We start from the raw sequence: 13382 nt of genomic DNA on the forward strand, positions 1-13382 counted from the left end.
GCCATGGTAATAAAACACTGACAGGACATCAGTTATTCAGCATATTGAAGGTGAAGGTCACTGGTAAAACTGAATGGAAATCAAGAGAATCCTAGTTAACACTTCTAAAATACTGGTTACATCAGGACAATTATGTGCATTTCACACACATTACCTTATTGAATCTCTATAAGTCTATGAAGTAACATTATTATTATTACCCCACTTTAGATAGAATGAAGCTGACCCAACAGGGATATAATAACTTGCCCAAGATCACACAGCTATTAAATGAGAAAGCAGGTATTTAATCCCAGATAACCTAGCTAGGTTCTTAGCCATGATACTCTATTGTATCTCTGACAAGAGAGAGAGAAGGGAAAAATTAGTGATGTTATCATGTGCAGGGCACTCTAAATAGAAATAGAAATATTCTAATAAAAATCCTTCATGTCTTTGGTGGTATTTTCTCTATGAAACAACATCTAGGGCAAGTCAAGTGAGCATTCCTCTCCTGTTTTGTAAAAGGGAAAATTGAGGCTTGGAGAAATGACATAATAATTTAGTAGAGAGCCAGGGATTTTCTGGTCTCCCGGTCCTATGAAATACTTCCCACCTTGCCAAGTTTTCTGCTGAGATTTGAAAAATACTCTTCATCTTAGCTCCGTCCTCCTTACTTTTTAAAAAATAACGCAATGATCATTTAGTTTTGGAACTTAATGTTATCTAATCACCAGGCTTTTCTGTCACTATTTGATTTCCTTAGCTAAGAGAGAAAGAGAAAAAAAAGTTATATTCTCCGTGCTCATTTAATGCTGTGTGGGGACTCTTTGAATCAATCCCACCCCACAGTTGCCCTCAACAATCACTCAGTAAAATTAGATACGATCTAAAAGGTGGTTTTATTCAATTCTTACGAGACAGATATATGTGTGTAAACTAATGTCTAATTTTCTTATGAAATACTTTGCATATTGAAGTTTTTTTTTTAACTTTTTTTTTATTTTTTGGGACAGAGAAAGACAGAGCATGAACGGGGGAGGGTCAGAGAGAGGGAGACACAGAATCGGAAACAGGCTCCAGGCTCTGAGCTGTCAGCCCAGAGACCGACACGGGGCTCAAACTCAAAGACTGTAAGATCATGACCTGAGCCGAAGCCGGATGCCTAACCGACGTCACCCAGGTGCCCCACATTTTTAAATTTTTAATGTTTATTTATTTTTGAGAGAGAGAGAGAGACATAGAGCGTGAGCAGTGGAGGGGCAGAGAGAGAGAAGGAGACACAGAATCTGAAACAGGCTCCAGGCTCCGAGCTGGCAGCACAGAGCCCGACGCGGGGCTTGAACTCACAAACTGCGAGATCATGACCTGAGCTAAAGTCAGATGCTTAACCGACTGAGCCACCCAGGTGCCCCGATGTGTGCTTATTTTTATTCCGACTTTAGATTTTATTTAAGAGAGAGAGACAGAGACAGAAACCTAAAGACCTATAGATCTTGGAACCCAGCTAAAACATTTTTTGCATGTGTCTGTCTGACTTATCTGTTTCAATGAGAACTGAAGTCAGGGTAGAGGGGAATTTCGTGGTCACCACCCAAACATTCTAATCTCCAAACCTGCTTTCCTCAAAGATGGGAGAGTTTTCCAGTCCATTTGTCAACCTCTCAGTCCTACTGCAATGGTTAAGAATAAATGACCCAGAACCAGGAGAGTTGATTATCAACATAGTAAAGGGGAGGGTTTCAGAGAGCAGGAGAGGAGGGTTAATCACATGGAGAAGGGGAGTGAATGGAGGTGGCAATTATTCAACAGTCGCCCTGAAATGTGCTGGTGAAGGACCAAGAATATTACTCTTTTTCTGATGGAGACGAGAACTTGTTTGATCACCAGCAATCTGCCTTTGAGCCTCCTAAAGTTAAGTTTCTCACCACTGCCTAGAGAAATACATAATTCTGAGGACTGATGTGTCCTCCCTGAATGTCTTCCTTTTGGGGACAGTGGGAGAAAGTTAAAGACCTACATAAAGGATTACTAATAGGGAAGGAAGGAAGGCAGGGGGAAGCGAATGTGGATAACATAAAAACAGAGTAGAAATAGAGAAAGAAGCCAGGATGAAAGGGGAGAGAAAGACCACAGAAAATAAAAGCCCAAAGGAATAAGAGGACAGAACAAAAGAGAGTGAGAAAGAGCGCGCGCGCGAGAAGAAGAAAACTGATTTACTGCTGAGAAAAGTTTGTCTCCTTAAGTCCTCTAGGTCCGGAAGTCAGACCTAGTACAGAGCATGGAAAGGAGGCAACAGACACCCAGTCCGTGATCCTGGAGAAGCAGTTCAGCCCCCATGGTGATGCAAGCCCAGGCCGTGACAGCCTCTGCCCTGGTGTATTTCATCCAGGTGAGTGTGAAAACACAAAAGCAAACCTTTGTTTGTTTGTTTGTTTCTCAGATAAATCGACTCTCAGAAGACCCTTGGGGGAAATGGATGAGAGGAAGACACATATTGGACCAAAGGGGTCATGGGGAAAGAATGACTGGAATGTTTCCTTAGTGTTATAGTTTTATGCGGTCCATGAGTGGCTAATGACATCAGTGAAATGGCGGGGGAGGGGGAGTAGTGGCAGAAATTAGGGTAACCGGAGATACATGCAGAGTAGCTATGGTAATTCGGAAGGGCCACTTATCGATATTTCTTTTAGCATCGTATCACCCGTCCCTCAAAATCCCAAATGTATTCTCAAAAAGAATGACACAGTTTCCCTGAATGGAGTTTCCACATCAGCACTGGTACAGTTCTAACAGCTTAGGTGCCTCCGGATCAGAAATCAGTTAACAGAGGAAAAACTCTTTCGAAATATTTTGGACTTTTTATTTCTTGCCACTAAAAATCAGAAGGCCCTAAGTAACTCATTAGCTGAGAAAAGGGTCATTAGACTGATGATCCTGGACAACTGTCAAGGGGAAGTTTGCATAGCTAGCAAGGGATGGACTGTCTGTTTTGATTTCTATGTCCTCGTTAAAATAATGTCTGCAAATCCATTTCTCTCTTCTTGTATTTTCCTTTTGCTTCCTCTTCATTTCCTTGCTTTTCCCTTTCCTTCTTGCCTCTTCTTTTTTTCTTTTCTTTTTCTTTCCTCTTCTTCTTTCCCCTTCTTTCTTCTTCTCCTTCTCCTCCTCCTTTTTCTTCCTCTTCTCCTTCTCCTCCTTCTCCTCCTCCTTTTCCTCCTCCTCCTCTTCCTCCTCCTCTTCCTCCTCCTCTTCCTTCTCCTCCTTCTCCTTCTTGCAATAATACCCAAACGAAGTATTTTATCTGTTTGGCACGTTAAACTTTTCTTACCTTTAGTCAGGAAAAAGAAACACAGAACCAGGGCTGGGCTGAGAAAATACACTTTGTCACCCTTAGTGACCAACCATTTTAAAATAAAAAAAAAGAGAGAGAGAGAGAGATTCTCAAATGTTGTCTGCAGAAGACACCTGGTTAATCCTTTTACAAACCCCTTTTGCCTGATGTATCGTGATAGTGTGTGTCCCCTCTCGCTTCCATAAACTCGCAATGAGCACAACTCTCTGTTCCTTGTTGAGGGCCTTTGTGGTTTTTGTTGTTGATTTCCTGGAAATATTAAGTCATTCAAGTTACAGGAAGAGAGATACAGTCTCTGAATGCAAGTTTCTCTATTTGGGGAGAAAGTCAACTGAAATACAAGGTAAAAAAAGGAGTAGAAGCTTTCATTATTGTTAGCAGAAGGGACTTGCTAGCAATACCGAGGAGTCGTTAGAGCAGATTTATCCCTTGTTCTATTAATTCATTCAATGCATGTATAGGATAAAGGCTGATCTGAATTCTGGCTACTTCAGTGGGAGCACACAGTTGGTCATGTTAACTTAAATTCCTTTGCCTCCGTCACTTAATCTTTCAAAATAAGGTTAAGTATACCCACCTACATGATTATTGCAATGAAATGTTAAGACATAGTGAAAATCCTTAGCTGACTGGCGTATCGTAGCCACTGAATAAATAAAATTGTTCCCTTCCTTTGTCCCCTTCTCTTTTTTTGTATAGTGTGTTATTGATGCACTAAGGGAATAAAAAAGAGGAGTGGTCTAGAATGCAATTTGTAACTGGGAGAGAATTAGGAAGACAATAACAATATCCTGAGGGACAGATCAGGAAATTTCTAGGACAAACAAATTGATTTAAATGCTGCCTAAGGTGTAATGCTCACGCACCTCCAAAAAACAAAACAAAACCATAACCTCCCCCACAAAGCCAAGATATTTGTTCCTCCAGGTTCTCCCATTTCACATCTAATAATCAGCGGGCATGGGAGCAATGAAAACCAACAATCCTCAACCTGCCAGACCCTCTGACCTCGTCCTCATATTTTCCCGGCTGTCACCATGCAATCTAACAACGCAGAGTCATGAGGAACAGTCGATAGGCTGCTGAGCAGAGCAATGAGACATTTCCCTGTCTGAGACTATTTCCCTTCCTACAGCTTCCTCGGGCAAGATGTGAGGAGAACTGTGTGAGTCCTGAACAGTAAGTATCTGAGACCCGACTGGGAAGCAGGAGAAACAGACAAAAACATTAGTACCCAAAACAGGGTCAAAGGGTCATCAGATATCTGTGACTTCCCTTTATCTTTACTTACACGGCCATCAGCCCACTAATCACAGACAGGGTTATCCAAAAATAAAGACACGCACCAGGGTGTCGTCCTAAGTACTTAAAATAAAATCACTGACAGCATTTTTTCCCCCCACGGCCAATCTCCCCCTTAAAACATTGGAATTAACCTCCGTTTATATAGTCACAGAGATTTGCAAAGGTTTTCTCGCCCATGATTCTTTGTGACTCATCAAGACAGACTGGGTTCAAAAATCTCATCCTGGGCAGATAAGTTTGGGTAATTCCAAAGTAGCATCACCACCTGAGGTATGAAAAGCATTTTCCGTATTTTAGGGCATTTCACTATTCTTTTTTTCTAAATTTTTTTTTATTAGTTTTCTTTATTTTTGAGAGGCAGAGAGAGACAGAGCGTGTGTGGGGCAGGGGGGCAGAGAGAGAGGGAGACACAGAATCCGAAGCAGGCTCCAGGCTCTGAGCTGTCAGCACAGAGCCTGATGCGGGCCCCGAACTCATGAACCGTGAGATCATGACCTGAGCCGAAGTCGGACATTCAACCGACTGAGCCACCCAGGCGCCCCGGGCATATCACTATTTAATGCACATGTCATTTAGCTATGACTTTGAGGTCATTATCCCTTAATCTAAAACTATCATGATTAGGTCTTACATAGACACAGAGGACACACAAGGGGAAGAGATTCATTTCATTTGGAGGTAAATTACTTAAAAAAAAAAAAAAAAAAGAAGCAGGGCCAGTTGGAACAAAACAGTTGCTCAGCGTGAAGGAAAACACATATTTAGCCATGGGAAGGGTTTCTCAATAGCTAAGTCTGTTAAACCCAGGGGAAATGGTGGTGGCCTTGACTGCTTGTCACACTGTCTGAGGTTTTAGACACCTACCAGTATAGGAAGAGTCCGTTTTTGTTTTTAGCTGTTAATGTTCTTTATTATTATTTTTTCCATTTTTATTTAACTTATTTTTTAAATTTGCATCCAAGTTAGTTAGCACAGAGTGCAACAACGATTTCAGGAGTAGATTCCTTAATGTCCTTTACCCATTGAGCCCATTCCCCCTCCCACCACCCCTCCAGTAACCCTCTGTTTGTTCTCCATATTTAAGTCTCTTATGTTTTGCCCCCCTCCCTGTTTTTATATGATTTTTGCTTCCCTTCCCTTATGTTCATCTCTTTTGTCTCTTAAAGTCCTCATAAGAGTGAAATTATATGATATCTGTCTTTCTCTGACTGACTACTTTCGCTTAGCATTATACCCTCTAATTCCATCCACGTAGTTGTGAATGGCAAGACTTCATTCTTTTTGATTGCCGAGTAATACTCCACTGTAGGTGTGTGTGTGTGTGTGTGTGTGTGTGCGTGTGTGTGTGTGTGTGTGTGTATATACTACATGGAAGAATCATTTTTAACAGAGTGAGAATTGTAACATTGTAGAGCAAGAAGAGGCTTTAAATAAATGGGGAATGTGAGAAAACCTACAGGAGACACTATGTATTGAAAAAGCAAACTATATGTTACAAATGTACAACTGAAAAGAGGAGGTAGAAGTGAATTTCAATGGGTTTCAATAGCTCAGTGTATCAGAAAGTATAATTAAATTTGTTTATCTTCAAAAAAAAAATTTGTTCCTCTTCAAAGATAAATAGTTCCTCTCTTTCCCCTTTGTACTCCTGAGCTTACCACACAATTCCTTCTCCCCCGCAATCCATATATTTTTCATCCCTAGAAAGAAAATTTATAATTGCCGTTATTACTTCAGTTAATTTAATTAACTTCCGACACAGCGAAGTTGGGCTTGACAGTTTTATCCCTTCCCGTTTGGCTTCAGTGGGTGTGCATATCAGTTTTGATCATGGATGTGAAAGTTCAGGTTTTTTTCTTTTATGGTGAGAGTTTTTCTGGTGGCCCTTGCGACAATTGACAGCACGTAAATTACAAACTTCACTGCATTGCTTTCGTCTTATAACTAAAAGTTTCTTTCTGTTGAAATTTTACTGATCGCTAATGTAACCAAACGTCAACTTTCATATCCATTTTCAAACTTTGTAAACTCACATTCCAGGCTCTTCCCTGATAATTGTCCTCGTAACAGTTTGTCACGACTACCCTTTCTATAAACGCCGTTTTCATAATCACTACTCTAGTCGGTCTTATAGTGCTTTACAAAAGTATTTACACCATGCCATCTGTAGTATAAAATTCTTCTTAAGGCGTCCCATTTTGTAATATGTTCTGCTGGTTATACTGAAGTCACTATAACTTGTATGTTAACTAACTGGAATTAAAACACAAACTTAAAAAAAAGTATACACACACACACACACACACACACACATATATATGTTGTGATGCTTTTATTATAACAAGATAGCATTATCACATTGTAACTCATATTTCTGATTCTGGAACTACAATAGGCATTGACTATATTTTTATTACAGAAAAAAAAAAACCTCCAAACACCTTTATTCTTTCTCCATAGTTGCCTGACCACAGATTGGGTACATCTCTGGTATATATGGTAAGTTCCAACTCTAATACCCAGAAAGACATCTCAAAGGAACTTTATTTTTCTCAAGGGCATTTGTTTTTTTTTATCTATTTATTTTTTAGTTTTTAAATATACTGATGGCAGGAAAAAAAAAAGTATGAGACACCCAGTGTACTTAACCTTGCATCCCACGGAGTTAAGTTTCTTTACCTCATTGTTAACTATGTGACAATATGCCAGGATTTCCTATTTCAATACCTTCTCCTCGGCCAACATCGAAAGGTTATTGTGTATTTTCTCAGCGTTAGCTCCAGAAATTTCTACAGGAAGGAGAATACTTTCTACGGTAGAAACAGACCCTCCACACCGCATTAAATCTCTTCTTGTTTTAACGAACCGATTCAGTCTTGCTGACAAATAAGTATATGTGTATAAAGAAGTATTATGGTCATTCCATAAAATATTCAAACAAAGTCAGAGTGCAGACACTGAAGGCCGATTATTTCCCAGGGCTTGGAAACACACCAGACCCCAGGGCGGTCACTGCCCCATGGTCATCTTGCAGGTTGCTGGTGGTCATTGGCGGGCTGCTGCTTCTGTGTGGCCTGACTTCTGTGTGCTTCCGCTGCTGTCTGAGTCGCCAGCAAAACGGGGAAGAGGAGAGCCGGCCTCCCTATGAAGTGACAGTCCTGGCTTTTGATCATGACAGCACTCTCCAGAGCACTATCACTTGTGAGTACTGTGACATTATAACACTGGACGGGGATTAAAAGAACCATCAGGACAGAGCAACGGATATAGAAACAAGGACTGAATCGTATTTTTTAGAAACTGTTAGAAATTAAAAAAAAAATAATAATATATATATATAATTTTTTTTTCGAGAGACAGAGAGAGCATGAGCCAGGGAGGGGCAGAGAGAGAGAGAGAAAAAGAGAGAGAGAGTACGAAACAGGCTCCGCACTGTCAGCACAGAGCCTGACGTAGGGCTCCAACTCACAAACTGCGAGATCATAACTTGAGCCATGAGACCCTGACCTGAGCCAAAGTCAGATGCTTAGCCGGCTGAGCCACTCAGGCACCCCTGAAGAGTACTGAAGATTCTAGGATTCAGGGTCATTCTAATTTCAGGGAGCCTGGTGGTGTGGTGACCTGGGCTCATGCTGATGCTGTCTTCTCCAGTAGTAGTCGGACTCATGATAGAGTGAAGAAGTAGAATGTTGGAGAAAACATTGGGAATGTTTCATAGGAAGAGTTACCCAGTCTATAAACTTATTTTGATATAACAATTTTAAACCATGAGTGTATCCCTTTTTTCAAAAATGTCTTGGATTTTGTGAGAACTTGTATCTTCTATTACTAATATATATTATTTTATCTCTCTGGAGAAATTAGCCATGCGTGCTTTCAACCCTTTGTTCTGTAGCGTATCTATGGATATACTTAAGGAGTAGCTTACCATTCCCTTGAGGATCATAAAACACTTTCCTTTATCTCCTTCGGTTCTCTTCTTTATACTATATTTATATAAGAGCCGGTGGCCCAACATTGTGATATTTATTTTGAAAAAAAATATGTTTGCTGTTCACCTTTCCTGCTTTTCTTATGGTCATTTTAGAGAAGAGAGAAATAAGATGGAAATAAATATTTCTAAAGAGTCTGCATTATCGGGGCATTGGTGTAAAGTCTATAAAAGGGAAAGGACGGGGCTGTGAGATATGGGAACACAATTTAGATGAGCCGAGGACCCCAGAGAAGACAGGCTCTCCTAGCAGAGTGAAGCTGGTTTCTAAACAGCCCTCACGGGATTTTCATAACATCTGTGGCCGAGAGTGACAATGAGTTTGGACACTTGCTAAAAACGAAGGGAAATTAAGTGTGTTGTAAGTCCCTGATTTCTGAGGATGCCGCATTTTCTTTAGCTCTATTCCTTCTTTTCTCACCAGCCTTGCAGTCGGTATTTGGCCCTGCAGCTCGAAGAATCCTGGCTGTGGCTCACTCCCACAGCCCCCTGGGCCAACTGCCTCCCTCTTTGGACACCCTCCCAGGGTATGAAGAAGCTCTTCACATGAGTCGCTTCACCGTTGCAAGGTGTTGGCCTAAAACACCTGACCTTCCCCCAGTACCAGAAGAAAAGCAGCTGTCTCCAGTGGACGAGTCTCCTCGAGCAGGACCCTCTTCCAACTGATGGGAATTCTGATTTTATAAATGGGGTGGGGGGATCCCCAGCGTAGCCACAGACAGACAATGGGACATTTTTCCCCCTAACTTTTGGAAGATTGAGGATGACGACTATACATTATTCAGTGGGAAGGATAGCTTCCCACTCTTCGTTTCCAGCCACGTGTATTTTCTAACACGGAATGCTCTAACTGGGAACTCTAATTCTTTATCCAGTGGCCAGAATTTGCAACTAACCTCTAGCAATGCTGACTACTCCTGAACCAAGAAAGCATCAAAAGTACCTTGAATGCCTATAGCTATTGAGTTCCTTTGCCTATGGGATACTGCAGGTGGTTTTTCTTTCTGCCAGCTGTAACACAAGAGTAGATTGTGGTACATTTGAGGAGAAAGAGAAGAGTGTAGGCACAGCCATAGACATGAATGCACTGAAGCCGTGAATTCTTCCTCTTGAGAGAACATTCACTTTTCTACTGAATGCCAGTGACACTCTTGGCATCATAATACCTAATACCTAAGTGGACCCAGGTAGTCGTAATACCTAAGTGGACGTTCAGGATCCAGGGGTAGGATTGCAGACACGGGCTAAGGGAACAGGGTACATACGGTATCCAAGTGCCAAATATCAAGGTCTTTCCTTCACCCTGGTCCTACTCTCTAGCAGTATGAGAAACTTCATGGAGTGCAGTAACACTTTCTATTAATTTCTCAGTGTTTCTGCCTTGCAAACACATGCACGCACACGCGCGCTCGAGCACGCCTGCACAGACACTCGCAGTCTTTTCTCTAAAAGAATGGCATTGTTTCGCTTTTCTCTTTCTGGCTGACCCCTTAAAGCCAGGTTATCTATAGTGACCCACACTAGTCTCTAGGAGTGGCCTTCACTGCCACCTCGTGGCCATGGTAGAAAATGTCGTCTCCTATTTGAGCCGATCTGCGCACCCCTCTCCAGTTCTTGGAGTAACTAACTGAACTCAGCCCGGATGGCATCCTGACGTGTCGTGGTAAGCTGTCCGCCTGAAATACTACTGGACAATTGGGGATATGATGTATTGTTACTGGACAACTGAGAAAGTAAAGTGTATTGGGGAAAAATTACTTGGCAGTGACCTTAGATAAATCATTGAAAATCTTTAAAGGAGTTTCCTCATCTGTAAAATCGGGGATATAACACCTCCAAGGATTGTTGCGAGGCTCAAATAAGCTAGATACAAATGATAAGATTTGTAAAGTATTATGCACATGGATTTGTCGCTCTTAATATTGACATCTAATTTTCACCTGGCTACTATGATTCTGAGAATTGTGCTCTCGTTTGTTCTTTGGCCACCCAGCTTGTTAGGTTACCGCTAAGTCACGCTGGAAGTCACTTTTATTCGTCAATAAATATCTGCGATTGAGGTTATCGACCAATGATATGTGATTCCTTTTAAAATAGTCTGTGTAGAGGGAAGGGATGTTTGAGAAAACTCATTTATTTGGCAATTAGCTTCATCACTGGGGGGAAGTCATAACCAGGGAAGAGCTGATTAGGATAGCACCTCATTAAATACACCCTTGGAATGTTCACTCAGCCCAAGGGGAAAACTGTTCTAATTGAGTATAACCTGCTGGAGATCTGAATTTATCCTGAGTCATTTATCACATTGCCTCTGGAAATTGTTAAAATGCATGAATTGTTAATAGACCCCGAGGTGGCCTTGTTTTGCTACTGCCAAAAGCATCACTTCATTATCACACATTCCATAAAATATTCTAGGCTCGTTCATCCTTCAAGATACCACAGTCTTGAAGAAATTAAAATGTCATCCGGTAGAAAAAAATTTTGGCAGAAATCCTGCCTATAAGTATCTTATTCTAAAGAGATCTCTCAGCCCGACCTCTCCCCTCTCCCTCTCCCCTCTCCCTCTCCCCTCTCCCTCTCCCCTCTCCCTCTCCCTTCTCCCTCTCCCCTCTCCCCTCTCCCTCTCCCCTCTCCCTCTCCCCTCTCCCTCTCCCCTCTCCCCTCTCCTCAGACAGGTGGAATCTTCCATTCCTGTAACCCTCCCATTTTGTCAGAATATTAACACCCGCTTGGCTCTACTTCCTTCTCTACTCAATCTACCTGTTGATCAGTGTAATCACTTTCACCACTGTTCTCAGTTTTGTTTAAACCCCTTCTTACTTTTCTCGCACCTATCCTTCAAACTTTAAACATTGGTTCAAGGAAGCGAGCGGATTTCTTCCCAAAGCCCACACTGCCGAGCAGTGCTGCAGAAAACTCAACACTAGTGAGAGAGGTCATGATAAGGTCATGGTCTCCAACACCACTTGAGTCATCTACCATTTCTTCTAGAGTTTCTTTATTTTATTTCTTTATTTTTATTTTTTTAATATGAAATTTGTTGTCAAATTGGTTTCCATACAACACCCAGTGCTCATCCCAACAGGTGACCTCCTCAATGCCCATCACCCACCTTCCCCTCCCTTGACTGAAGCTTGAATCTGACCTTGACTCTGACTTGAGTTAAGCTCACAGAGCTTAAGAAAAAGTCGAAAATACAATGGTAGCAAGCACGAATAGTGCAGAGAACCTGCATGAAAACGCAGAATGAGGGAAGAACATTTTCAAAGATGGTGAAAAGTTTGATACGTGTGAGGAACTGAAAAAAGAGTAACTGATTATAGTAAGCAGAAAACGGAGTCTGAGAGGGAAAAGGAGTCTTGGGGGCAAGGAGTCTAGACTGTATTTTACATGCATTGAGAAACCATTGAAAATTTTAAACAGTGAGTCACTTGATGCAATTTGAATTTTAAGACAATGACTCTTGATGCTATAGGAGAATGGACTGGAGGAGGACAAGTATGAAAGCGTGAAGACTAGATGGGAGGTATTGAAGAAGAGTAGACAAGATGTGACTGTGGCTAGGGATTGTGATTGTGGACAGCCCATGACTGTGGACTAACATGGTGATGTTGGAGGTGGAAATAGAGATAAACGTAGGGATTTGAAAGATATGTTGGAGATAAGATCATCAATACTTGCTGATGGATTGAGTAGGGAAATGTAGTAAGGGAAAAGAGTGAAAAATAATTCCTAGATCATTGACCTGAGCCAATACATGGAAGGTGTAGCTGTTTATTAGGATGGGAAAGATTGGGCAAAACCAGGTTTAGGGGAAAACTCAAGTTACTGATTTCTAAAATGGGGAAGAGGCATTTTATTGACAAAATATATCCCAAGTTAATCTAAGGCAATGCCTACTTCACTAAAGCAGCAAAAAAGCACAGATGTGCCAATGAGAAAAATCAAAAGTTTTCCTTGAGACTGAATGAGGAAAGTCTTAATTTGTAAAACAAGAAGAGAAAAAGAAATTCCATATGAGGCCTTTATAATTTGCAGTATTTGTAAGATAATCCACTGTAAATGGCAGGGAGTTTTGGATATGCCTATCTGGGACAGAGGGGTCTGAATAGGAAGATAAAAGTTCAGAACCCATCCAGTTAAAATGTCTATTTATATTGTGGAAATAATTCCAAATGGAATCGGGAAGTCTTGGAAAGGGAGCTCTCCTGCGTGTACCCTCATTGTAGCCTACATAACCAGCAGTAAAAAGGAAGATAAGGATTATTTTAGCAAATAGGACATTATAGCTCCTGATTTTTAGAAAAAGAAGGGAGACCCCTGCCTACCCCTGTAAGAAACAAACAAACAAACAAAAACCCACTAACATCGCTTGCAGATGAGAAACTGCTACAATCTCAAACTCTTATCCTCCCAATAAACTTTTGTTCCAGCAACCATTCCCAGTTTCCTCCTAAAATCTAATAAAAGCTGACCTTCCTTTTGTCTCTTTGGACTTACCTGTGATTCACCATAGCTTCCTGTTCTGAACAGCAATTCCTCCTCTGTACCCAAATAAACTCAGTTTTTTCCTTAAATGAAATTCTCTTTGCTATGTTTAAAGTTAATAATATATGGTTGACCCTTAAACCCCAATTGGAGTTGTGTGGACCCACTTATACACGGATTTGTTTCAATACAATACAATACAATACAATACAATACAATACAATGAATGTATTTTGTTTCCTTATGATTTTCTCAATAACA

The 13382-nt window shown here is 41.1% G+C and overlaps 1 protein-coding gene across 1 annotated transcript; it reads left to right on the plus strand.

Moving 5' to 3' along the window:
- Nucleotides 1–1740: 1740 nt before the first annotated feature.
- On the plus strand, nt 1741–10596 carry TMEM52B (transmembrane protein 52B). Its single transcript, XM_015061803.3, has 6 exons — nt 1741–1893; nt 2226–2371; nt 4470–4513; nt 7100–7138; nt 7674–7840; nt 9055–10596. The coding sequence occupies exons 2-6, from the start codon at nt 2318–2320 to the stop codon at nt 9294–9296; spliced, it is 546 nt and encodes a 181-aa protein (XP_014917289.3). The 5' UTR covers nt 1741–1893; nt 2226–2317; the 3' UTR covers nt 9297–10596.
- The last annotated feature ends 2786 nt before the right edge of the window (nt 10597–13382 follow it).

This window comes from Acinonyx jubatus, chromosome B4 (assembly GCF_027475565.1).
Source record: "Acinonyx jubatus isolate Ajub_Pintada_27869175 chromosome B4, VMU_Ajub_asm_v1.0, whole genome shotgun sequence".
NCBI lineage: Eukaryota > Metazoa > Chordata > Mammalia > Carnivora > Felidae > Acinonyx > Acinonyx jubatus.

Coding starts and splice junctions, on each gene's coding strand:
- TMEM52B (XM_015061803.3), top strand. CDS start 2,318: ATGGTGATGCAAGCCCAGGCCGTGACAGCCTCTGCCCTGGTGTATTTC. Junction 2,372..4,469: donor CCCTGGTGTATTTCATCCAG/GTGAGTGTGAAA, acceptor CCCTTCCTACAG/CTTCCTCGGGCAAGATGTGA. Junction 7,139..7,673: donor GTACATCTCTGGTATATATG/GTAAGTTCCAAC, acceptor GTCATCTTGCAG/GTTGCTGGTGGTCATTGGCG.